This window comes from Heteronotia binoei, chromosome 6 (assembly GCF_032191835.1).
Source record: "Heteronotia binoei isolate CCM8104 ecotype False Entrance Well chromosome 6, APGP_CSIRO_Hbin_v1, whole genome shotgun sequence".
In the NCBI taxonomy this organism is placed as follows: domain Eukaryota; kingdom Metazoa; phylum Chordata; class Lepidosauria; order Squamata; family Gekkonidae; genus Heteronotia; species Heteronotia binoei.
In genome coordinates this window covers 55,395,249-55,419,837 of record NC_083228.1, presented here as the reverse complement: position 1 = coordinate 55,419,837, position 24,589 = coordinate 55,395,249, and the positions used below count along the sequence as shown (strand labels likewise).

The following is a 24,589-nucleotide window of genomic DNA, read 5'->3' as shown; positions in this document are numbered from 1 at the left end:
TTTAAAAACCATTTTAATCTTTAATTCTACAATAGAAAGGAGGCTTGCAAGTGCAAAGTGGAAACCTCATACATGGACAAGTTGTTTAAACAGCTCCGAGAAGAGACAAGCCATTTTAGAAGCTTGCCTTTCAGCCAATGTGATCACTGAACATTTCCAAGAGTTCCATATACACTTCTTTAGCTCACAGCACTGAAGAGCAGCAGTTTAACAAATTAACTTGAAACCAACTAAAGGGGCTTTTCAGTTCTCTGTGACTCTTTAGTGCAGCTGTTTCAACTTTAGAGATGCATCATCCTAACTCCATCATTTTAAACTCTTTGATGGTTTTATATGTTGACACCAATGATGAGTGGTCACCTTCACATGGATTGGAAATGAGCAGAAGCAGAAGCAACCTTTCTAATTACACATGGATTGGAAGTGAGCAGAAGCAACCTTTCTAATTAGAACAGCAAGTATGTTTTCCCATTTAACAAGTTTATCATGGAGCTGTGCATTTGATTTGCAAAAGCTTTAACATGCCCCCTGGTGGCACACTAATAGTTTGATCACAAAGTTATTTTTTGTTATGACAACAGAAATAGTATAAACATATGATAGTCGATCATTAATGACTTATCGTGTAATTTTACTTGAAGGCACAGTTTCATTCAGCTATCTTGTTGCTTTCCCTTGCAGCTGCTGCAGGAAGTCTGCATTTGAAAGCATTTCTTTAAACTAACCTTTCTGGTATCTTGAGATGGGAAAACAGAGAAAGGGACAGAATCATCTCTCTCTATCTCCATACACTTTCAAAGGAGTAGGATTATGAAAGCAAAGCATGAAAGGAACTTTTTACTCTTTCTCTTCTAGTCTGAGGCCTTAAAACTTCTTTCTGCTAAGAAAAAAATGCTTTCTGAATTACAACAGGAGCTAGGACACCTAGTTTCCTTAGACCTAGGCTGGGCTATACCTCTTCAGTCTGCATTGTTGGGGATCACATGATGGAATGTTCCTAAATTACTTATTGTACATAACACAAACATGTCAGGAAGAAGGCTAAGCAAGAATAATTCTCCCCATACATGGCGGGGGGGGGGGGCGGTTGGTTGTAGGGAAGAGCATGTCAGTTTCTGAGTCCTCACTTGCACCCTGAAGTGGCACAACCAAGACACATGTTTACCAGCTAAGTGGGGCCATCATATCATGGAAAAATAAAGCCTTGTGGTTTTTGACTATGACTGGTATCAGCCTTCAAAGTTTTAGGGAATAGCTTTTCCAGCTCTGCTAAGATTCTTCAGCTGGAATTTAATTGTAGATATAGCACATCTGCTGTACTATTGCTCCCCAAAATGTTACAATCCAACCCATTATGCTGCTGCCCAACTTCCTTATCTCTTTTGCCCCTACTTCTTATATTGTACCAGTGGATTTCATTGGTACCAGTGATTTCACCATCTCTTTTGCCACTACTTCTTATTGTCCCAGTGGATTTTCAGCCAGGCAACTTTAAGGCAGCAAATAACCTTTTATACAGGAAGTAATAATGGTATTATTATTATAAATAAAATATGGTGGTAATAGCAATGAAAGCCTTTACTTTCGGGATGAATCCAATTCTTTTAAAGCAGCTTCGAGATCTACTCTGGCATAGGTTAAGTCCTGAAATACAGAAATACCCATTGCTGATTCATCAAAATAAGAGCACTGATGAACTCAAGTTATTGTTCAAATGGAGGGCGATTGCATGGATCAGACAAATGGACCATGAACTGGCCCTCAGTCTGTGACAAAATTAGGTCCATGGACCAGTCTGTGCCTATCCCTAGTTCCCAATATTTAGCACTGTAGCTGTGTTCTAAAATGTGCACACAATATGTTATCAGGTTGAAGAATCTTAGAATAAAGGCTGGTCTTTCCAAGTTAATTCCATGCAAAGTATTGATACATTCAGAAAGCTTAAGAAATTCCAGATTGATTGCTGGATTCTTCAACTGTACTAAAAAAATAAGACAAATTGATAAATACACCATATATAGTTCATTACCAAGGAATGAAGCTTCAAAATTTACAGTTGAATCTCACCATTTTAATGAAAGAAAATTCACATGACATTTGCAGTGCTGGTTATGCAAAGACAATTCAGTTACACTTTTCAATTGCTTATTTTTTAAACAAAAGTATCCTTCCTTCATGTTGGACTTCGTGTTGCTAGAATTGGAATCCCAGAATTCTGTAATGAATGCAAACACCAAAAACCTGTGATGCAAATCAGGATGCCACCACTTGTCTACAAAACTATACCCACTTATAGACTTGTTGCCTTGTTTAAATAATTATCTTTGGTAATTTGATCACAAGCCTATCCTTGAATTTAATAACAAAATAACAAATATTTCCCAGAGTATCAATTCCAAAACCAGCTCCAACCTCCAAGTTCCTTGTCTCTTCAAATATTATTGTAGACGCGATTTAAAACAAACATTACAATTTGCAGTGAAGGTCTAAAACACTGGCAGAATTTTATTACTTGAATTTATACCATAATGCAAGAGAATAAATACTATGCCATGTCAAGAAAGTCTACAGCCTGAAAAATTTGCCCTGGTTTTCCCACTGATCTGCACGGGGTTGGGTTCTCCATAATGTTTGCATGCAAATGCAATAATCCCCCAACAATAGTAAATGAAAAAAAGTTTGTAGTATATGTCCACACTTTTTAGTAGCCAGTTTCCTATAAGAATTCTGCCTCATAGATATATACAAAGCTATGCATGAAAAACTTATTAACTCCCTATTGTTTGATTCTCCAAATGCACAAAAGGAGATAGGTGTGTGAAATAAAACCAATTTAGTGATTTTTATATTCTGACAGACTCCTGGTATATGTGAAAAATTATATCTTGCTTTATGGTAACAGAAATATATATAAGTGTCACATCTTGTAAATATTTCAGTCACCATAAAGAGACATGTTATACATCCCTAGTCTGAATAAATAGGCTTATCAACACAAACCATAATGGGTACAATCTAGCAGTAGGACAGAAGATCTCCACAGAACAAATATTTCAGCTTTTAAACAGCAACATTCGCTCTGAACATGCCTGTCCCACCAAAGTGGCATACTGTTGAACACTTTCTTCATCACTGGGCCCCTTTCGCCTTCTCTTATACACGTTGTAAGGCATGACCGTTCTCTTGTGAAGAATTCGAACTCGATTGAGTTCTTTCACACCTCCTTCATCAACTGTAAGATGAAATAAACACACATGAATGGACATGATGACCAAGTGAATAGCAACTACTACTTTTAGCACCTGTACAAGATAAGAGACCACCTTATTTTCAGAACTGCACCATCCACTAAAAAAACAGAATGCCAATTTTTAAAAAGGGATCAAGAGGGGACCCAGGAAATTACAGGCCAGTCAACCTAACACTTATCCCAAGCAAATTAGTAGAAACTATAATCAAAGACAGAATTGTTAGGCACATAGAGGAACAAAGCCTGTTGAGGGAAAATCAGCATGACTTCTGCAAAGGGAAGCCTTGCCTCACCAACCTTGTAAAAGTGAACAAGCATGTAGACAACAGTGATCCAGTAGACATATTTGTATTTTCAAAAGACTTCTGACAAGGTACCTCAGCAGAGACTCCTGAGTAAACCCAGCAGTTATGGGATAAGAGTATGGGTTCTCTTATGGATTAAAAACTGGTTAATTGACAGGAAGCAAAATGGACAGTTCTCATGAAGGGAAGTAAGCAGTAGGGTACCACAAGGACTGATATTGGGTATGGTACTATTATATTCATAAATGACCTGGAACTAGGGGGGGGATTAGTGTAGTGGTCATATTTGCAGATGATACAAAATTATTCAGGAGGGTGAAAACCCATGCTGACTTTTAAGAGGTCCAAGAGGACTTCCACGAACGTCAATGTTGGTAAATATAAGGTGATACACACTGGTACAAAAAATTCCAACTTCCAAGTACAGGCTGAAGGGATCTGAACTTGATGAGGCTAAAAGGGGAAAGATTTTTGGGTCATAGTGGATAGCTCAATGAAGTGTCAATCCAGTGTTCTGCAGTGGTAAAAAAGACAAACTCTATGTTTGGAATTATTAGGAAAGGGACTGAAAATAAAATGGCTGATATTGTAATGCTCCTGTATAGATCTATGGTGAAGCCTCACTTGGAATACTTTGCACAGTTCTGGTCACTGTAGCTCAAAAAAAGATACCACATTCATGGAAAAAGTATAGAGGAGGGTAACCAATATGATTAGGGATTTGGAGCACTTTTCCTATTAGGAAAGGCTGAAGAGTTTAGGACTTTTCAGTTTAGAAAAGAGACGACTAAGGGCCACATGATCAAAGTTTACAAAACAATGTAAAGACTAAAGGAGACCACGTCATCCACTTTGAAAGAACTGAAGTCCTTTCTACGGCCTCACATTATCATACCCACCTGAACAGAGAAGCTATTGAGATTTACAAACACCAGTACAACTTTAACAGAAAGGAAGAAGGCATTTCCATGCACCAATCTTGGTATCCAGCTTTGCAAAACACCCTACTTACTATAAATTGCAGAAATTCACAAAACAACCAGCACATTCCACAGAACAATCAGCACAGTCAACAACCATCTTCCTTTTCTTCACACCCCTTCCAACCCTCCCAGCAATTAACACAGAACAATGGTCACATTCAACAGCCAGTTTCCTTATCACTACCCTTCCAGGAAGCCCCACCAAACAATGGGCACATCCACAAACCTATTGCCCTTTCACCACACCCCCTCCAGCCTAGAAACAGCAGCTCTCCAGCAGCCCTGGCCTCACTCAATGCACAGCAGCCAAGAAGGTCAGAGCGCCTGCTCTGGCTGCAACGCCACTGAGGATGTTTTCCGCAGCCAAAAACGAAACGTCTGGAAGAAAAACTTTCTCCAGTAGAACACAGCACTTGAGTCCGAAAGATTCTACAAACCCTAATGACTAAAGAGAGTTGACAAATAAACATTTTTCTCCTTCTCCCAAAATACTAGAACTTCAGCGCGGCGGCCCGCTGAAGCAGCCTGTCGGTCACTTCCGGGTTCCTGTCCTGCATCTCGACCTGTGTTATTAGTGACAGGCTGCTTCGGCGGGCCGCTGCGCCGGCCCCCTGGGTCCCACAACGATGGGACCGATGCCACAGGGACGGGCTTGAAACACTCTATAACCCCTCAAAAGAACAGCAGTCTAGCTCGCTTCCCCCGAGCCCTGCCGCCATAAGCCTCAAGGGGGCTCATTTTGCAGCATCTCCCAGCGGGAGGGTGGCACCCGCACGGGACACATATCAAATGAAAGAGGGGGCGCAGGGCTATCAGAAACAGCCAGCAGAGGGAGTCGGGAGCCCACCCCACTGGGGGATCCACACCCCGAAAGTGATGAAGGTGGAGCAGATAGAGCCAACAGAGCAAACGGGGGTGGAAACTTGCCTATTAAACACAGACGGTAAGAAAGGAAGGAGGGAGGGAGGGAAGGGAGGAAGGAAGGAGGGAGGAAGGAAGAAAGGAAGGAGGGAGGGAGGGGAGGGAGGGAAGGGAGGAAGGAAGGAAGGAGGGAGGGAAGGGAGGAAGAAAGGAGGGAGGGAAGGGAGGAGGGAAGGGAGGAAGAAAGGAAGGAGGGAGGGAGGGAGGGAAGGAAGGAAGGGAGGAAGGAAGGAGGGAGGGAAGGGAGGAAGGAAGGAGGGAGGGAAGGGAGGGAGGAAGGAGGGAGGGAGGAAGGAGGGAGGGAGGGAAGGAAGGAAGGGAGGGAGGGAGGAGGGAGGGAAGGGAGGAAGGGAGGAGGGAGGGAAGGGAGGAAGGAAGGAAGGCTGGCCGCCCCCTCCCGCAAGCCGCCCCCCCCGCTTTCGGCCCCCTCCCTGCCTGCCTGCCTGGGGGGGGCTTACCGTCTCGCAGGGCGCGGGTGGCGGCCTCCCCTCCGGGCGGGCGGGCTGGCCAGGAGGTGCAGCAGCAGCGTGAGGACAAGCAGGAGGCGGCGGCAGGCGGCCCCTTCCCGGGCGGCGATGCAGCGGCTGGTGCTGGCCGGAGCGCCCTGGCAGCCTTGGCGGGGCAGCCGCAGACAGGCCGCCGGGCCTGCAGGGAGGGCGGGGCAGGGCACCTCGGCCTCCGAGCTTGAGCCGACGGCCTGGCTGTGGCTGCCCCGCTGAGGGGAGAGGGGGTCCAAGGAAGGAGGGAGGGAGGGAGGGAGGGAGGGAGGAAGGAAGGAAGGAAGGAAGGAAGGAAGGAAGGAAGGAAGGAAGGAAGGAAGGAAGGAAGGAAGGAAGGAAGGAAGGAAGGAAGGAAGGAAGGCGGGGCAGCCGCAGCCAGGCCGCCGGGCCTGCAGGGAGGGCGGGGCGGGGTGCCTCGGCCTCCCAGCTTGAGTCGGCATCCGGGCAGGGAAAAGGGAGCCGCTCGGACCCCCTCCCCCCTCGGCGGGGCAGCCGCAGCCAGGCCGCCGGGCCTGCAGGGTGGGGCGCCTCGGCCTCCCAGCTTGAGCTGGCGTCCGGGCAGGGCTGGCTGCAGGGCTGAACGCATGCCTCTGCCGGCCTCACCGCCCTCCCCGGGGTGCCCGGGCCCGCCAGCTGCGGCAGCAGCAGCAGGAGGAGTCCCGCCCGGCCTCCCACTCACTCGCCGCCTTCCCCACCCGCGCGGCCCACCGGCTCCTCTCACTGGCTAAACTGGGACTTCTAATGGTCCCGGGAGGCGGAAATTTGGAGGCAGGAGCGGGACTTTCCCGGGTGGTCGGGACGATCTGGCCACCCTAAATTCTCTGTACACCTCAGAGATAACTCTCCCTGTTTGACTGCGTAGGGATTCTTCTCCTTTCTCTAGAAGATCTATCCTCTTCTCTTTAGCCTGAATGGGAGTCTTCTATACTACCCAAACTTCCTTGCCAAACATTCTCTCAGCTCTCTGTCTGTGTTCAACTGCTCTCAGCTAATGCTGAATTCAGCAACCAGAGAATCAAATAAAAATTGGTTTAAAACACTTCCTTCTGTCCCTGATTTAAAAACTTGCCCTGCCAGATGTTTAAGCAGAGCATTCAGTCAAGTAGAAATCTGACTCTGTTAGCCCTAAACTCTTTTTCTGTCAGGGCTAGATTCAGATGGTATCAGTACACTTGGATCTATCTATCTCCTCTCAGTTAAAGCAGGAAACTGACTAAATCTCCTCAGCATCCAACTCTCTCAAGACTTCTTTTTTGCTCAGCAAAAAATCTAACTAATCAGATTTATTGGAGCCACCTGTCACTGAAGTGGCTCTGTGAAGAATTAACCCTTCATAGTCCTTTAGTTGTTGGTACAGCACTTTTAAGCCTCTTAAAAAGTGCAATTGGTTACAGTCCCCACTGAGGTGGCTTCATGAAGGGGAAGGGAAACCAACGATGTTGCTGAGGGGGCCACAGACTTGGAGGCTGTTGGGTAGTCTGTCCCTTGTTCTGGAAGCCTTACCAAACTATTAAGAGTACTCTAAGCATCTAAGTTAGTAAGAAACAGTGTACATAAATTACCTAGTATGAAGAAGGGGTCACCCTTGGCTGCCCACTATGGCCTCAAGTAGGCAATCAAAGGCAGCCCCTACCCTTTGGGAAATCCTTGTTCTAGAATGTAGAAGCAGCCAGTGGAGGCACTTCAAAAACTCTGTCCTCCGAAGACCTTAAGGACTGGACACTGTGCCCGAACAGTAAAGGCATTTTGGGGCATGAAGAGAACTTGATGCTAATTCATGGCATTGAGGGGGATCTTGATCTGAAAACCTTCAGTTTCAAGCCTTGATTCTGAGGTGATGCAGATTGTCTATGTTGAATTACCAATTCCTGTAGACTTTGAGGCAACAGTGACACTCTACCTTGAAGATGAAAAGACAGGATGCTTATCTGTAACTGTAGATCTTCAAGTGGTCATCTGTGCATTCACACTCATGGGATAGAGTGCCTGCCGATCCCCGAATCGGTACCTAAAAAGCCCGGGAGTGTCTGCGAATAGGCCCAGGTAACGGCTTCTTTGCCAACAAATAACACAGTTTAATAGTCTCAGTGAGCCATTTCGAAAGCCGCTGAGATGAGATCCTGGAACCTAACTTAGGAGCAGCATAAGAAACAAAAAGCTGCTGGTCCTTACGAAAACTCTTGGAGCGACTTAAATAAAACAATAAAGCACGCTTTACATCTAGAGCATGCAACATATGTTCTTCATCCGAGGAAGGCGTAGGATGAAAAGTGGGCAACCAAACTTCTAAGTTGAGGTGGAACTGAGAAACCACCTTGGGAAGAAAAGAAATATCAGGAACTAACAACACTCCAGCCTCTTGAAAAACTAGATATGGGTAGTCACAATGCATAGCCGTGAGCTCCCCTGCATGGCGTGCTGATGTGATGGCTACCAAAAAAGCAGTCTTCTAAGATAGAAGCTGTAGGGAACATGTGGCCATCGGCTCAAAAGGACGTCGAGTCAGCCTGTCCAACACTAAAGTCAAATCCCACAACTGTGGGGGTGATCTCGATGGAGGATGAAGCCTAAGCAAAGCCTTCAAAAACCTCTTAGAATGAGGGTGCGCAAAAACAGAGTGCCCCTCAACTGGTTCATGGAACGCAGAAATTGCTGCCAAATAAACCTTGATGGAAGAAAAAACAAGGCCAGCATCCACCAGAGATAACAAAAACTCAAAAATTACCGACAATCCCACCCTTTGGGGTGAGACTGAGGGATCAACTAAGAACTGCAGAAACCTCTGCCACTTCCTATCATAGGAAGCGCTGGTAGAAAGTTTCCTCCTGTTCAAGAAAACTCTGCTAGAGAACCCACAGGGTCGATGAACCACGCTGTCAGCTTCAGGTGGGGCACGTTGTGACGGAGTACATGACCGTCCTGAGCTGATAGAAGGTCCAGCTCCACTGGAAACTGGTAGAAGGCCCCCCTCGCCAGTTGGAGCAGGATAGGGAACTAGTTCTGGCGAGGCCACCAGGGAGTCACCAGGATACAGCATGGTCTCTCTCTTGTGATCTTGTTGACCACCCTCGTCAGTAGTGGCAGAGGTGGGAACAGATAAAGGAACCGACCTTCCCACCGGAACAGCAGACCGTCCCCCAACGACTCTGGATCTGAGCCCCCTCTGGAGCAAAACAGAGGACACTTCCGGTTTTTGGCTGTGGCAAAGACATCCACCTGAGGATACCCCCAGAGCTGAAACACGGGTTGAAGGAAGCACCACTGTAACTCCCACTCGTGCAGGGAAGCCGCACTCCTGCTGAGGGAGTCTGCTTGCAAGTTGAGGACTCCTGGGAGATGCGCTGCTTTCACAAAGATGCCGTGGTCCAAGCACTCCGACCACAGATCCAGCGCCAGCACACAAAGCCATCGAGAGACTGTCCCTCCCTGCCTGTTGATGTAACACAGGGCAGTGGTATTGTCTGTTAGCAGAGCAATAATCTTCCCCGCCACCATGGGGCGGAAAGACCGAAGAGCAAAGTGAACTGCCAGCAGTTCCAAGTAATTTATGTGGCAGTGAGTCAATTTCAAAGGCCAAGGGCCCCCCCCAGAGATCGTCCATGTAGGCCCCCCAACCCCATAAAGACACATCTTTTGTGATAGTCACAATTGGTGCAGGTAGATGAAAGGGAGCTCCCTGACAAATGTTGTCCGTTGACTTCCACCATTGCAATGTTTGAAGTGTCACAGGTGGAATTAGAATCCCTTAATGGGCGAGTCCCTTAACGGGCAAAACTGATGAAGAAACCAAAGCTGCAGGCCTCTCATCCTCAGCTTTGCAAAGAACAACACGCTTGTAGTCACCGCCATCAGCCCCAGCATCCGCTGCAGCTGCTGCGCTGGGCCCCACTTTCGACTCTGCAGGAGTTTGACAAAGTTGATAATGTCCATCGCTCTCTGCTGAGGCAGAAACACGCAATGAAGGTTCGTATCCAGCAAAGCCCCTATGAACTGAACTGTCCTTGATGGAGTAAAGTGTGATTTCTCCAAATTGACCTGCAGATCCAAGGTGTTGAGAAGACGAAGAGTGATGGCAATGTGGGATGACAAACTCTTTCGACTCGACTCCGCCACAAGAAGCCAGTAGTCGATGTATGGAAAGATGACTATCCCTTGAAGCCGGAGATGGGCAGCCACAACGCCCATCATCTTTGTGAACACCCGAGGTGCAGTGGACAGACCGAATGGAAGAGCCTTGAACTGGGAGTGCTGAGAACTTACTGCAACCAAAGGAAACGTCTGAACGCAGGATGGATGCTGACGTGGAAGTATGCATCCTTGAGGTCCAGCGTTGCCATCCAATCCCCTTGGTTGAGGAGGAGCAGAATCATTTGCAGAGTGGACATTCTGAACTTCTGGTACAAAATAAATTTGTTCAGATTCCGAAGATCCATGATTGGTCTTAGACCCCCGTCCCGCTTGGGAATCAGGAAGTAACGAGAGTAGAAGCCTCCCGTCCTGGCCTCCATCGGGACCCTCTCTATGGCTTGTTTCTGTAAGAGACTGCTCACCTCCGCCAGCAGAGGTGGGGAAGGAGGAGTGGTAATTACCACAGATTGGTTTGGAATCTAAGCAAAATCTATTTTGTAGCCTTCCGCTACGATGGAAAGCGCCCACCTGTCCGTAGTGATGGACTCCCAGGCTGACAGGAATGGGCGGAGGTGGATAGACGAAAGGGAAGACACTTTTTAGCCGACACTTTTTAGCCGGGGTGTCCACTGACCCTTCAGAAGGCCGTTTCGTGGAATGCCCGCACTCGACCGGCATCTCGGTCCTGATCGGCAAAACCTCACCCGATGTGTCCGTTGGGGCCGCGGCCTCACCCATTGGTACCGACTGGCTCGATGCCATCTTTTGAGGACAAAACGATGACTCGACCAAAGCCGCCGTAAGCCTCGCCGCTCGATTCTTACGAGTTTGCTTGGAGAAACTCAGACAGTGCGTGCAAGAATCGACACGATGTCCCTCACCCAGACAGGAGACAGAGGGAATGGCTGTCGGGGGGGGGGGGCAATCTTCTTCCCACCTCTTAAAAAAAACCCCAACGTCTTTCCATAGACGCCCAGGAAAAAAACCCACCCAGGGAAGTCTCTGAGGGGAAAAACACGGGGGGGGGGGAACCGAGCCCCGCAGGCACTCTATCCCATGAGTGTGAAGCACGGAGACCACGAAGAAGATCAGATTGGTGCTGAGTCAAGGTCAACTTGGTTGGGCTGGACCAGGAGTATTTGGCCTTTTTTGGTAGCTCTGATTCCTGTCTTGTTAGATGGCTGGCTCTGATCTACCAATTGTGTTGGCACCAAAACCACCAACTGAGCTCTTTCCCTTTTTTCTGCTTGGGCCCACTTTTCACTGGGGAGGTCTGTAGCTCCCAGGGCTTTCTCACATAATGCAGCTTTAAGTCTTGCAGCTCTGCCCTCTTGGGCAATAGAGGTGAGGCAGCAACAGGCCAGGCAAGAAACCATATTGTGGCCCTCTACCAAATACAGAAGGCACAATCTATTATAATCATTGTGGGCCATTTTTGACTCATAATCTTCACATTTTTTGAAAAGGCCATCCTACCAGATTTGGTTGGAAGTATTTTTCAAAATTACCCAGTGGAGACCTCACTTGAAACAACTTGTGGATCACCACAAAGCAGCTCAACAAATCAAGTCCTCTCCTCATGGTGGTAAGAAGAGGACTGAAGGAACAATGCTCTCCCCACCTCTGTCATGTGACAGAAACGGGATCTCTGTAAAGAGAGGGGAGGGAGAACACTCCTAGCATCTAAAACATTCTTACAGAAGATTGGAATCTCTTTTCTACAGCTGGCCTGCAATTACGTAGCCCCATGTGGGACTGCAAAGCCACAATGAAGAGTGATTGTGATGGAACTCAGCAGCAAATACATAATACACAGGCACATTTATCACAGAGCAGAGATGTGCCTAATGCTAATGCTATCAAGCATTAGATAGGTTAACATTAGCATGGCATCATTTTATGGTAAATCAGCAAATTGTGTAACAATGTCCTCATAAAATTGCATTTGCTAGTATAAAAGGTCCAGGCTCTAAAAGGTTTCTCATTCCTCCATTAAAGAGGAAGAACATTTAAAAAGAAAACAAAAACAACTTCAGATCCTTTCATATCTTAACATTTTCCCTGACTTGCTTCAGCATTCATATGTAACACTGATGGAACACTAGATGGAACAACAGCCATTCATTTAAGACTACACCAAATATCAGGCCTCAGGTCACATGGCAGCTGTTGTGAACTTGTTCACCCAAGTACCTCAAAGTCTGACTTTGATAAGCACCATGGCACTGGAGACGGAGGGGTTCCAGCCTTCCCTACCCTCTTGGCTGGTTTTGAGCCAAAATAGTTTCAGAGAAGTGTTATTTTTCCTGTTACACGGTTGCATATGTATTTACCGTACTTACTTTATAGTCCACCTTTCTTATTGAGACTTAAGGTGGATTATGGAATCCACAATGAATCCTGCATATGGAATAAAAAAAAAAACTGCCAAGCCTAAATGGTACAAAGAAGGATCCCAACCTGACTCGTGGTCAAAAATATTGGGTTGTTTGGTCCTTAGTCAAGATCACAGCAACTCATAGCACACGAGCAATGTGAAGAATCACTGGCCTGCGATGCACAGCATGCTAAAATTTGGTTCTCTTTTGAATATGGCTGATATCTGCTATACCTACACTGAAGTCAAATGCTAATCTGGTCGGTTCCCAGCTTTTTGAAATTAATTCGTCTTCTGAAATGTGTCCATTTTTCCAGTCCTATCATGGGTTTTTTTGCTGTTATCTGTACTACCTCTTCATCTGTGCCATTCCGTTCTTTATGAAACTTCACAAAGAATAAACGTTTTTAAATCAAGTTCCAGGATGGGACATACACAACCATACAGTGAGTCTAACTTCTTAAAAGGAAACGGAAGACTTATATTTACAACACCTTTAGGCAAAATATTAGTTGCAACCTGAACAGGTCTGGCACCAACTCTCATCTTTAAACAAACACTCACACAGAGACCATATTTCAAGGACTGCTCGTTATTTTTCAGTCTCATTCCTTTTATGGAACACTGAAACCGGACACTTTTTTTGGCTTACATTGCTCTTGGACAAAGATTTTATTTCCTGTATTAGATAATGCTGCTGTATGTCTACCTTGTTGAAATAGCCCAGTGGCTAAATTTAATTTAATTTTGTGCCATGGGCTCACTATCAAGCTCTTCCTTGTTAATTGTTAGAGACTGATATAAGCCTTGCCTGTACTAAAACAGGAACCATCTTAGCTAGAACCACTGAATTAAATAATTGTTATTATTGAAACAAGTTTACTTGGCCATTGTGATCATAATTTGTCTCTAGCTGGACTATGAAGAAATGAAATAGCAGAAATCCAAGATAAGAAATTTCTTGTGGTTAGGTGAACCATGCTTATCTAAAGAGAGCCAAGATATGTGTACATCCTCAATTCAGCAGCAAAATGAACTGCCCAAAGAGTGATCAGTTTTCCCCACTGCAACCCCTAGGGAACTGGCTCAGCAAAAATGTCCACTAGGCTTTTGATAAGGCTTCAAATCCAACTTGCAAATGTTATGGTGGTTGTGGAGCCACTTACTACAGTGAACAAGCAAGACAGCAAATGCACTGAATATGTATTTGAAAACAATAATGAACCAGGTGAAGCAAAAAAACAAAATTTAAGATAAACCAGATAAGATTGAGGTGTCATCTAAGTTCCAGTTTTATCTAAGTTAGTTTTATCTAAGGTGTCATCTAAGTTCTAAGTTTTATTTACTTCATTTATACCCTACCTTCCTCTCCAATGGGAATCCAAAGCAGCCTACATTGTTCTCCTCTCCTCCATTTTATCCTCACAACCACTCAGTGACACAGTTTAGACTACGAGGTCACCCCAGCAAGCTCCCAAAAAAGATTGAAGTTTTGAACTCGGGTCTCTCAGATTTTCGTCCATCACTCTAACTACTTTACACTGCCAGCCTGATTGCTTGCACTCATATCTATTCTGTCCTTCCTCCAAGCAACTTAGGACAGTCTACATGATAGTGATCCATTATATTATATTAATTATTTAGGACTGTATTATCAGCTGCACTGAGCTTCAAGTCTAGCACTCCAACCTTGCTGGATCCAGGAAGACAGGAGTATAACTTTTTAGTAGCATCCCTACATCTTTTTTTAAATCCAAGTTTTGTAATAGCCCTATAGTCAGCCAAACAGGCTTCCTGGTAAGCTTAATTCAACTGAATCATGTATGGTCTTATTTTCTCTGCATAAAAGTATAAAAGTAGTATTATATACAATCCACACTATATACACCTGTGTCACGGCTAGGGCAGCAACAAGCTCCTGAAACAGCAAATCTTGCTGGCTGCAAGTGCCAAGAGAAAAGCAGCAGAAAGGGCTGGAACCTAAGTATTAAAACTCCCATTAAATACATTAAAATTTAGCTTCTTTCATCTTGTCTACACAACTTTTACATCCTGCCCTCCTTTACTGTGCAAGTTATTTCAGATTCACTACTAGAATGTTTAAGCTGCTTTCAGCCTCAGCCCAACAGTTCCATTTTATTTATTTATTTATCTATCAGATTTATATCCCACCCTCCCCTGAAAGGCTCAGGGCAGCTAACAGTTAAAAAACATTAGCAGTTTACAAACATATTAAAATTATATCTATAAAAACATTTCCATATATATTAAAAATCCAGGATGGCAAGCTTCTGTTTCCCATTATATTAATTCAGTAAGATTGTCAATGCTGAAGGTAATAGCCACCTCTCCCTAACCATTAAAGGAGGGTTTGAAAAGTTCGGTCTTACAGGCCCTGCAGAACTGTGGCAGGTCCCACAGGGCCCTGATGTTTTCGGGGAGGGCATTCCACAAAGTGGGGGCTGTTACTGAGAACCTTGTGGCTCTAGTGCTGGTCAATTGAGCTTCTTTCGGTCCAGGGATCTTGAGGAGATTTTGAGACCCTGAACGTAGTGGTCTCTGGGGTACGTATGGGGAAAGGCGGTCCCGAAGGTAGACAGGTCCCAGGCCATATAGGGCTTTAAAGGTTATAACCAGCACCTTGAAGCGAATCCGGAACGCCACAGGCAACCAATTTAATCCTTTCAGCATAGTTGAATGTGCTCCCGTACAGGTAGCTCCCATTAACAACCTGGCTGCTGTGTTTTGCACCAGTTGCAGACTCCTAAGTTGAGTCAAGGGCAGCCCCATGTAGAGGGTGTTACAGTAGTCTATTCTCGAGGTGACTGTTGCATGGATCACTGTTGCCAAGTCGTTGCGCTCCAGGTATGGAACCAATTGCCTTATCTGCCTAAGATGGTAGAATGTGGATTTGGCAGTGGCTGCTACCTGGGCCTCCATTGTGAGTGAAGGCTCCAGGAGCACCCCCAAGCTCTTGACCTTCGACGCTGGCGCAAATAGCGTCCCATCAAAGGCCGGCATCTTCATAGTCTTTAAAAGCCATCTTCTTCCTCTGCCCCCAATTCTCCTCACACCTCAAAATAAGACTTGTGGTTTCGTTTCTAGTTCTTCCTGAAGGTTGCTGGATTCAATTATGCTGCGATTAGCATTATTTAATGGTTTGATATAATCAAGCACTTCATCCATTCACTTCAAAATGAGATGGCCCAAGAAAGAATAAAAAGAGACTTGATTTGGTAAAATATAGGATCAGCTATAAAACGGATTTTTAAAATGAAAATCTCTCACATACACAAAATCAATTCATCCTACCTCAGAAACAGGAAAGGTGTCAGAAAAGCAGCATACATAATATTGGCTCCCCAAACTGAGTATAAACCATTCCAATTTATTGAATGTGTCGGGCTTATTAGCCAGATGTAAAGGAAGATGGCAAGGACAAATACCTTCCTTAGAAACATAAAAAGCAACATGCAAAATGATTTGCAACAGTGCTTCCTCGCCAGCAATAGCATCCTTTTATAAATAGTTGTACATTCCTCCTCCCCCCCACAAAGCTAATACAGGCAGCAGTAAGTGAGACCAAGTGTATCAATATATCTAATACACAACATGGTCGAATCTGTGGATATTTTAAATACGACAGATCTTTCTACAAATATGAAAAATGCCCCAGGTTTGCAGAAAAATCTGAAGAAATACACTGAGAGTATAAAAACCCCCAGATAACTGAAGCATCATCTGTACCTTTAAGAAACAAATTACTTCAGTGGCCATTGGTAGGCAATCGCAACAGTATGGCCAACCTTCAAGCCTTGGTTTCTCTCAGTAAAAGGTGGGGGAAGCGACAGGGTCCTTTCCAGGGCTACTTTGGCCTTTAAGCATCTTTCCAGGGCTACTTTGGCCTTTAAGCAGGGCTGGCATGTCCCAGTAGGCCAGGTAGGCAGCCACCTAGGGAACATCTTATAGGTTATTTATGCGGACCTATGGGATGGCAGTCCGGGCCACAAAGAAGGCTTATTTTGCAACCCAGATTGCATCTGCAACCTCACGGCCAGCAAAATTATTTAGCATAATTTGGTCATTGACAACTTTATCACAAGGTAAACAAAATGTTAGGTAATTGGAAATAGGCTGCAAAGCTTTTGCTAATTTTTTTGTAGATAAGGTCTCGTCACTCCGACATGACTTGCCCGCCACACTTGATACAGTGAGCGAACTCAAGGCACTGAGCACGTCTTCTGGTCCAATTTTGGATTCCTTCACTCCACTCAGTTTGGAAGTCGACAGGGCCCTTCTTGCTGTGCGTCCTATCACCTGTGGGTTGGATCCATGCCCATCTTGGCTAGTGAAAGCTAGCCAGGGGACGTTATATGAATCACTACAGGTGATTATCAACAGATCCCTTCTAGAGGGGATCTTCCCTGGACCTCTTAAAGAGGCTGTGGTACACACCCCCTCTTTAAAAAGTCAACCGCAGACCCAGCCGAATTGGTGAACTATTGGCCGGTGTCGAACCTACCCTTTCTGGGTAAGGTTATAGAGCAGGCTGTGGCGACTCAGTTGCAAGGGTTCCTGGATGACACTTCTGCACTGGACTCATTCCAGTCCGGCTTTCATCCAGGTCACAGGATGGAGACGGTTTTGGTTGCCCTCATAGATGACCTCCTGTGACATCTGGATTGAGGTGGCTCAGCAGTGCTGTTGTTACCAGATCCGTCAGCTGCATTTGATATGGTTAATCACCAGCTACTGTCTAGTCGCCTTGCTAACGTGGGTATTCGGGGGCCTGCCTTCCAATGCCTGGCCTCTTTCCTTCAAGAGGGACAAAGGGTAGTGATAGAGGAAGAATTGTCCCAGAAGCACCTATTCACATGTGATGTACCGCAAGAGGCAGTTCTTTCCCTGATGTTATTTAACATCTACATACGCCCCTCGCCCAGTTTGTCTGGAGGTATGGGCTGGGGTGTCATCAATTTGCAGATGACACCCAGCTCTATCTATTGATGGGTGGCCAATCCGGCTGCACTCCAGACAACTTGGACCTGGAATTACAAGCTGTGACATCCTGGCTCAAGCTGAGTCGACTGAAGTTGAATCCAATGAAGACAGAGGTTCTCTATCTGAGTCACGGTGGCCCAGGAAGGGAGATCCCCTTGCCAGCTTTTGACGAAGCGCTACTTATTCTGGCCCCAAAGGTAAAAAGCCTGGGAGTGCTCTTGGAGCCCTCATTGTCTATGGAGCCCCAGGTAGCAACCACTGCCAAGTCCACCTTGGGAAGACCTGGGAAGGCTGAGTGAGGGTGGCACGGTGGCAGGTATGCTTGGAGGTGCTTGGTGTCGCACCACCTGCCATCGCTGCACTCACCACCGCAGGGGGAAGGTTGGGGGCCTAATGCACCAGAAATCCTGGCACCAGTCCTGCTTTTAAGGAAAGATTCTTCAGAGCCAGCGGCAACCACCAGGTGACTTGCTTCCACCAAGCTTGTATGAGTCATCCAGGACTGGCTGAGTGTTACTGTTCTGCAGCAGCCACTCTACAAAAGTCAGTGTGAAATCATGGCTAGAGTTTCAGACTTGGATCTGGGAAGTCCTGTTTCAAATCACCAGTTTACTATGGAAGGTTGCTGGGTAAGCTTGATCCCAATCACAAGCCCACAGTCTAACTTATGCCACAGGTGATTGTGATGATAAAATGGAGGATAAGAGAACAGTGTAAGCTGCTTTGGGGCCCCATTGGGGAGAAGGTAGGGTATCAATGAAGTAAATAAAAAACTGGAAAGACTTGTGAACAAAACTTGGAGAAAACTGAAAATTTCCATTTGGAGGAAGAACAGTTAGAAACAGTTTATTAGCAAGGATTAAAATGTTTGTGCTTGAAAGGAAAAACAACGATAATGATGTTCTCTTTGCTATATCTTGCAACACAGCCAGACGTATTTTCTGTCAAAGATCAAAATTTCACATATTAGCTTTCTTATACATATACTAGAAGTTGAGTTGATAAATTTGTTTGGATACAGCTCATAGCACTATCAGTACTGCTTAAATATATTTTATGATCAAGGATCATGCTGGATTATGAACTTCAATTGCCTTCAAGTGTTTATAAAGTTAATTAGAAACAGATGTGAGCACAAAAGAGCTGGAACAGTTGCTGTGAATAATCAATGCAGTTCTCTCTTCAACAAACTGAACCAGAACTTTGCAAATTCAACCATAGTAACAGATTGAAAATAAATGTTTTTCATAGTTTTTATTTTTGCCATTTGATTTCTTTGCCACCACAGGGAAACTGACAATATACTATTAGAAACAAGCCATTAAATTGGACTGCCTTACCAATATTTCTCAATAATAGAAACTATGAACATTTAATTAAGCCCTGTCAAAATGCCACTCCTGACTCAGTGATTACCATCTATGTAACATATCAATGGGCAGAGTTCTAGAATTCACTGCCACAGGTTTTCCATAAATGAGAGAGCATTCTGAAAAGAGCCATCTAGAAATCTTAGCAAAATTGAGCTTTTGTCCTAGGTTTTCAATGAGTCAAGAGAACATTTTATATACTGGGTCCTACTGAACTGTCATTTCACCATTTGAAAGCTACAGCATTAAGACTGCACTTGAAAATCTAGAAGCACAGAAGAACAAATAGCCACATCATAATGTGGTATAGAATCACAGAGTTGGAAGAGCCATACAGGCCATCTAGTCCAACCCTATGCTCAATGCAGGATCAGCCTAGCGTATCCTCAACAAGCATTTGTCCAGCCGCTGCTAAAAGGGTGAGTTCACCACCGACGTAGATAGCTGATTCCACTATTGAATTCTCTTGAATTCACTGATAATTTTCTTAAAGTAACAACATGTAAAAGGTTTTTTCTAGAGGCTGTCACAGGTCTTTGACATTGTTATGCCTCCCTCCTCATTCAACATTTTATATTCAAGTAAAGGTTCAAGAAGGTACCTCATATTTTGTGCCCCTAAATGCCTGGGGATGCAGCACAACATTTTGGAAACTTGTTCTAGGGCCTGTTCCTCACAGAAGAAGTAAAAGCAATATAGTATTTTCTCAGTTGCCTGAGAACTATTACAACTCAGTAGATAAAGGAAGACATGAATTTATGAATCCATTTCCCATCTTTCCACCACTCTCACTGTGCAATCACTGGGTATACTGAAAGTATGGTTAAAGGCTTTTTTCATGTATGAAATGTTTTTGCTCTTACTCACCAAACCAAAAGCAAGAAAGGTATAACTTTCTCCTTAGTAAGAATTAAGAGTGACAAGTGGGGACCCTTGAAGTTCTGCTGGCATGGGAAGCTGCAGCCTCATTCTTCCTGGTCTTGCTGGCTTGGGGAAGTCAAGAGCCAAACTGGTAAGCTGCAGTGTCTGAGCAGTATTCTGGGGGGAATTTAAAACTTCCAATGTATATTCTTAAGTTTTCAGGGGTTTTTGAAAACCTGGGGAGTGTCCCAAGTGTGCAGAAAAGTTACTCTCCATGTGCCCCCTATTTGCAGAAATAAGTATCCATACAAAGGGGGCACAGCTGGGAATTAAGACATATAGATTGGAGGGACTGCTGTTTCTCGGCCTAGGCAAGCTACTATTACTAGCAGAAAACAGATTAGGCACCTTGAAATCTTGAAGTAAGGCAGGATATAGGTATTTAAAATAAAAGATAAGATAAAACTTAGTTGTGTTTTAGCTATGGTAGGAATCAGCTCCTACATACTTGGGTCTTTAAAAACTGGTAAAGGAAGGATGGTGTCACAACATGACATTCAAAAGTCTGAAATATCGTTATTCTAAAAATATTTATGCATGAAAAGTATTCTTCATGGAAAGAGTCTTAAGCTGTATAGTGTTTCTGTGGTGAGAATTATCCTAACTGCACAGAGAGTCTCAACATCAGGTACATGTAATGCTGGCACTGAACACTTCAATACATTTGTTTTCACTTAAACAGCACAATACTAATGTTATGCCCAGTTACACTGGGCATCGACACACTATGTTTTTACAACAGACAGTGTCAGGATTCCAACATTTCAAGCAGCATTCAGTATCTGAATATGATAAATGCAGGAATTCCAATCAGGTCTGCTCAGAAATAGTTCCAATTTTATTCAAGAGGGCATACCTCTATGTAAATGGATTACGATTCCACTGGTAAGCAAGCAGTGCATTCAAGAGTGGAAGTTTCAGTCCTCAGTGCTACTAAGCACACACAAAAATCAATAGGGCTGAAACTAAATGGTTGGCATACTCAATGGTTACCTAAATAAGGGTTCTATTTATAAAAGAGATAAAATATTACAGATTTTAAAGAAAAATGCTATAGACTGAGCATGGCAATGTTTACATTTAGCTCAGCTCTCCTCAGTTCTCATTCTAAGTAACCAATATCCAGAGAACCACAGATGATAGCTGCCAGGGTTTTGTCTACAAACTAAAGAACTTTATCCATCCTTTTCTGGTTCTTTTAAATAAATAAGTAAACTTTTTATTTATACCACGCCCTCCCCGCCTAGGCAGGCTCAGGGCGGCTAACAAGACATGGTAAAACATAAGAACATAAGAGAAGCCATGTTGGATCAGGCCAACGGCCCATCCAGTCCAACACTCTGTGTCACACAGTGGCAAAAAATTTTATATATACACACACACTGTGGCTAATAGCCACTGATGGACCTGTGCTCCATATTTTTATCTAAACCCCTCTTGAAGGTGGCTATAATAAGAACATAAGAGAAGCCATGTTGACATAAGAGAAGCCATGTTACCATGATACAAATAAAACAATATATAATATAATTAATACTTTAAACAGTAAAACCAATAAAACAGTATGGCATTATAATACAATCAAATTATGTGTAAGATGGCTCGGTGTTATTGATCTTATCAAGAGTTCTGTCTTAAAAAGCTAGCTGGAAGAGGGCAGTTTTGCAGGCCCTATGGAACTTTTGTTGCTAATGCTCCTAAATCAGCTGCTTTTTTTGTGTGTACATCCAGTTTAACCTCTCACTGAAACATTGTAGGATGTTCATGAACCACAATAAAGACACAATTTTTGAAGTGATGACCTAGAGCAGGTGGTCCCAACCACCGGGCCACGGACTGGTCCTGGACCCTGGCCTGTTAGCAACTGGGCTGAGGAGTGAGGCAGAGCAGCCCTGCTGCCCCTTCTGCCCACCTAGGACTCAGGCAGACAAAAGAGGCAGCGCAGCCTTGATCCAAAGCTGCCACACCGCCTCTTTCGTCAGCCAAGGTCCCAGGCCGGTGGAAGGGGCAGCACTACTTTAAATGGGAGGGGTAGGCAGATTGGCCTTCTGCCACCATCCACCCATTTAAAAACCCCCATAGGGGACAGAGATGGGGCATAGACAAGGGGGGCAGCCTGGGGTGGCAAAACCCCCAGCAGTGGGCCCCCCAAATGGTCCATGGAAAAACTGTCTTCCACAAAACTGGTCTCTGGTGCCAAAAAGGTTGGGAGCCACTGAACTAGAGAATCCTAAAAACATGAAGTATTCAAGAGAAAAAGGAAACCATATTAACTTGTTAGAAGAACTTCTAGAAATGCTTTGGGTTGAAATAGAGGGCCCAAAAGGAAATTTAACTATGGGAGTTTATTATCGCCCACCAAATTAAAAGATAGAGGACGACTTTAATATGATGGAAGGCTTAAAGATAGTGGCTAGACGTAAAAACTGTGTTGTCATAGGTGATTTTAACTACCCGCAGATTGATTGGGTCAATATGTGTTCTGGTCGACAGAAAGAGATTGAGTTTCTAGATGTTCTCAATGACTGTGCTATGGAGCAGATGGTCTCTGAACCTACCAGGGGTGGGGTGATCCTGGATTTGGTCCTAAGTAATGCCCAAGACTTGGTGAGAGATGTAAAAGTGATCGCACCGCTTGGGAGCAGTGACCATAACGTTATTGATTTCACCATTTGTATAAATAGGGAGTTGCCCCAAAAGACCAACACAACCATGTTTAACTTTAAAAGGGGTAAATTCTCTGAGATGAGGAGGCATGTGAAGAGAAAACTGAAAGAAAAGGTAAATATAGTCAAAACCCTTGGGAAAGTTTGGAGGCTATTTAAAACTACAATCCTAGAAACTCAGATAAAATATATACCACAAGTTAGGAAAAGCATAAACAGGTATAAGAGAAGGCCTGCATAGTTAACAAACAAAGTAATGGAAGCTGTAAAAGGTAAGAAGGACTCCTTTAAGCGGTGGAAAGCTAGTCCAAGTGAGATTAATAAAAGGGAACGCAGGCTGTGGCAAATCAAATGCAAGACTGTGATCAGGCAGGCAAAAAGGGACTATGAGGAGCATATTGCAAAAAACATAAAGACCAACAATAAAAATTTCTTCAAATATATTAGAAGCAGGAAACCAGCCAGGGAGGCAGTGGGGCCCTTGGATGACCAAGGGGTCAAAGGATTACTGAAGGAGGATAGGGAAATGGCTGAGAAGCTGAATGCATTTTTTTCCTCCGTCTTCACTGTGGAAGATGAGAAGTGTTTGCCTGCTCCAGAACCACTTATATTGGAAGGGGTGTTGAAAGACCTGAGTCAGATTGAGGTGACAACTGATAGACGAATTAAAAACTAATAAGTCACCAGGTCCGGATGGCATACATCCAAAAGTTCTGAAAGAACTCAAAGTTGAACTTGTGGATCTTCTGACAAAAATATTACTCTTTTATTGAAATCTGCCTCCGTTCCTAAGGACTGGAAGGTAGCAAATGTCACCCCCATCTTTAAAAAGGGTTCCAGAGGAGATCTGGGAAACTACAGGCCAGTCAGTCTGACTTCAATACCGGGAAAGTTGGTAGAAACCATTATCAAGGAGAGAATGAGTAGGCGCATTGATGAACATGAGTTATTGAGGAAGACTCAGCATGGGTTCTGTAAGGGAAGATCTTGGAAGAAGTCCAGAAAAGGGCAACTAGAATGATTAAAGGTTTGGAACACTTTCCCTATGAAGAAAGGTTAAAACGCTTGGGGCTCTTTAGCTTGGAGAAACGTCGACTGCAGGGTGACATGATAGAGGTTTACAAGATTATGCATGGGATGGAGAAGGTAGAGAAAGAAGTACTTTTCTCCCTTTCTCACAATACAAGAACTCGTCGGCATTCGATGAAATTGCTGAGCAGTCGGGTTAGAAGGGATAAAAGGAGGAAGTTCTTCACCCAAAGGGTGATTAACATGTGGAATTCACTGCCACAGGAGGTGGTAGAGGCTACAAGCATAGCCAGCTTCAAGAGGGGGTTAGATAAAAATATGGAGCAGAGGTCCATCAGTGTGTATCTATATGTATATATATATACATTTTGGGCCACTGTGTGACACAGAGTGTTGACTGGATGGGCCACTGGCCTGATCCAACATGGCTTCTCTTATGTTCTTAAGATAACCAACAAATACAATAGATTTGAAGCAAGTGCGCACAAACACTTCTGCCATTAAGTTGTGAAAATGATTGTTTCTGAATTTTTTTTGTTCTGGAAAATACATTTTGAATTCTTCTCTTCTAGTGATTCTTCACAGCCACAGATAACAGAAAAATACAAATGATCATCTCCGCTCTTCAAGCATATTAATACTTTATGAGCAATGAAGTCTTTACTGGCTGAATGAACTGTTACAGTGTGATACCTACAGGCCTTGTTACGGAAAAACATTTCATCTGAAACAGAACACACATTGTCTGTCTGACCTGATGTTTATATTCACTGTATTTTAATTAAGGGACTTATTTTACTGACAACTGTAAGGAGGTGTTTTGCAGGAAACTGGCCCTGGAATGGAGCACTGCTTCCTAAAAACCAGCAGCTACACAAACCTCAAATGACTGTAGCTCACAGCAGGCCTTCTGCTGTTCAGCATGGAACTATGTTTTAATTTCCTTAAGCCACAGGATACAAGTCTGAATTCAGACTGCATTTTGTCAATGCTGAATACATTGACCCAGACACAAACTTTCATATTTTATTATTTCAAAATGATACAATACATTTCATGTTCTCTTTAGGTCAATGTTGACCTGCTCTTCCCAAACCTTCCCAGTCTTCTCCGCCTGCTCCTAGTTCTATCCCTGCTA

At 44.3% G+C, this 24,589-nt stretch overlaps 1 protein-coding gene across 7 annotated transcripts in view; it reads right to left on the bottom strand.

Annotated features, from left to right (window-relative positions):
• Positions 1-2,049: 2,049 nt before the first annotated feature.
• ATE1 (arginyltransferase 1) overlaps positions 2,050-24,589 on the bottom strand; it is a 105,466-nt gene continuing 82,926 nt past the window's right edge. For all 7 annotated transcript variants that reach the window (XM_060241504.1, XM_060241507.1, XM_060241508.1 and 4 more), the window contains one exon: positions 2,050-3,232. In XM_060241504.1, the coding sequence (XP_060097487.1) occupies positions 3,054-3,232 (179 nt within the window). In that variant the 3' untranslated portion in view covers positions 2,050-3,053. The remainder of the gene's footprint in view (positions 3,233-24,589) is intronic.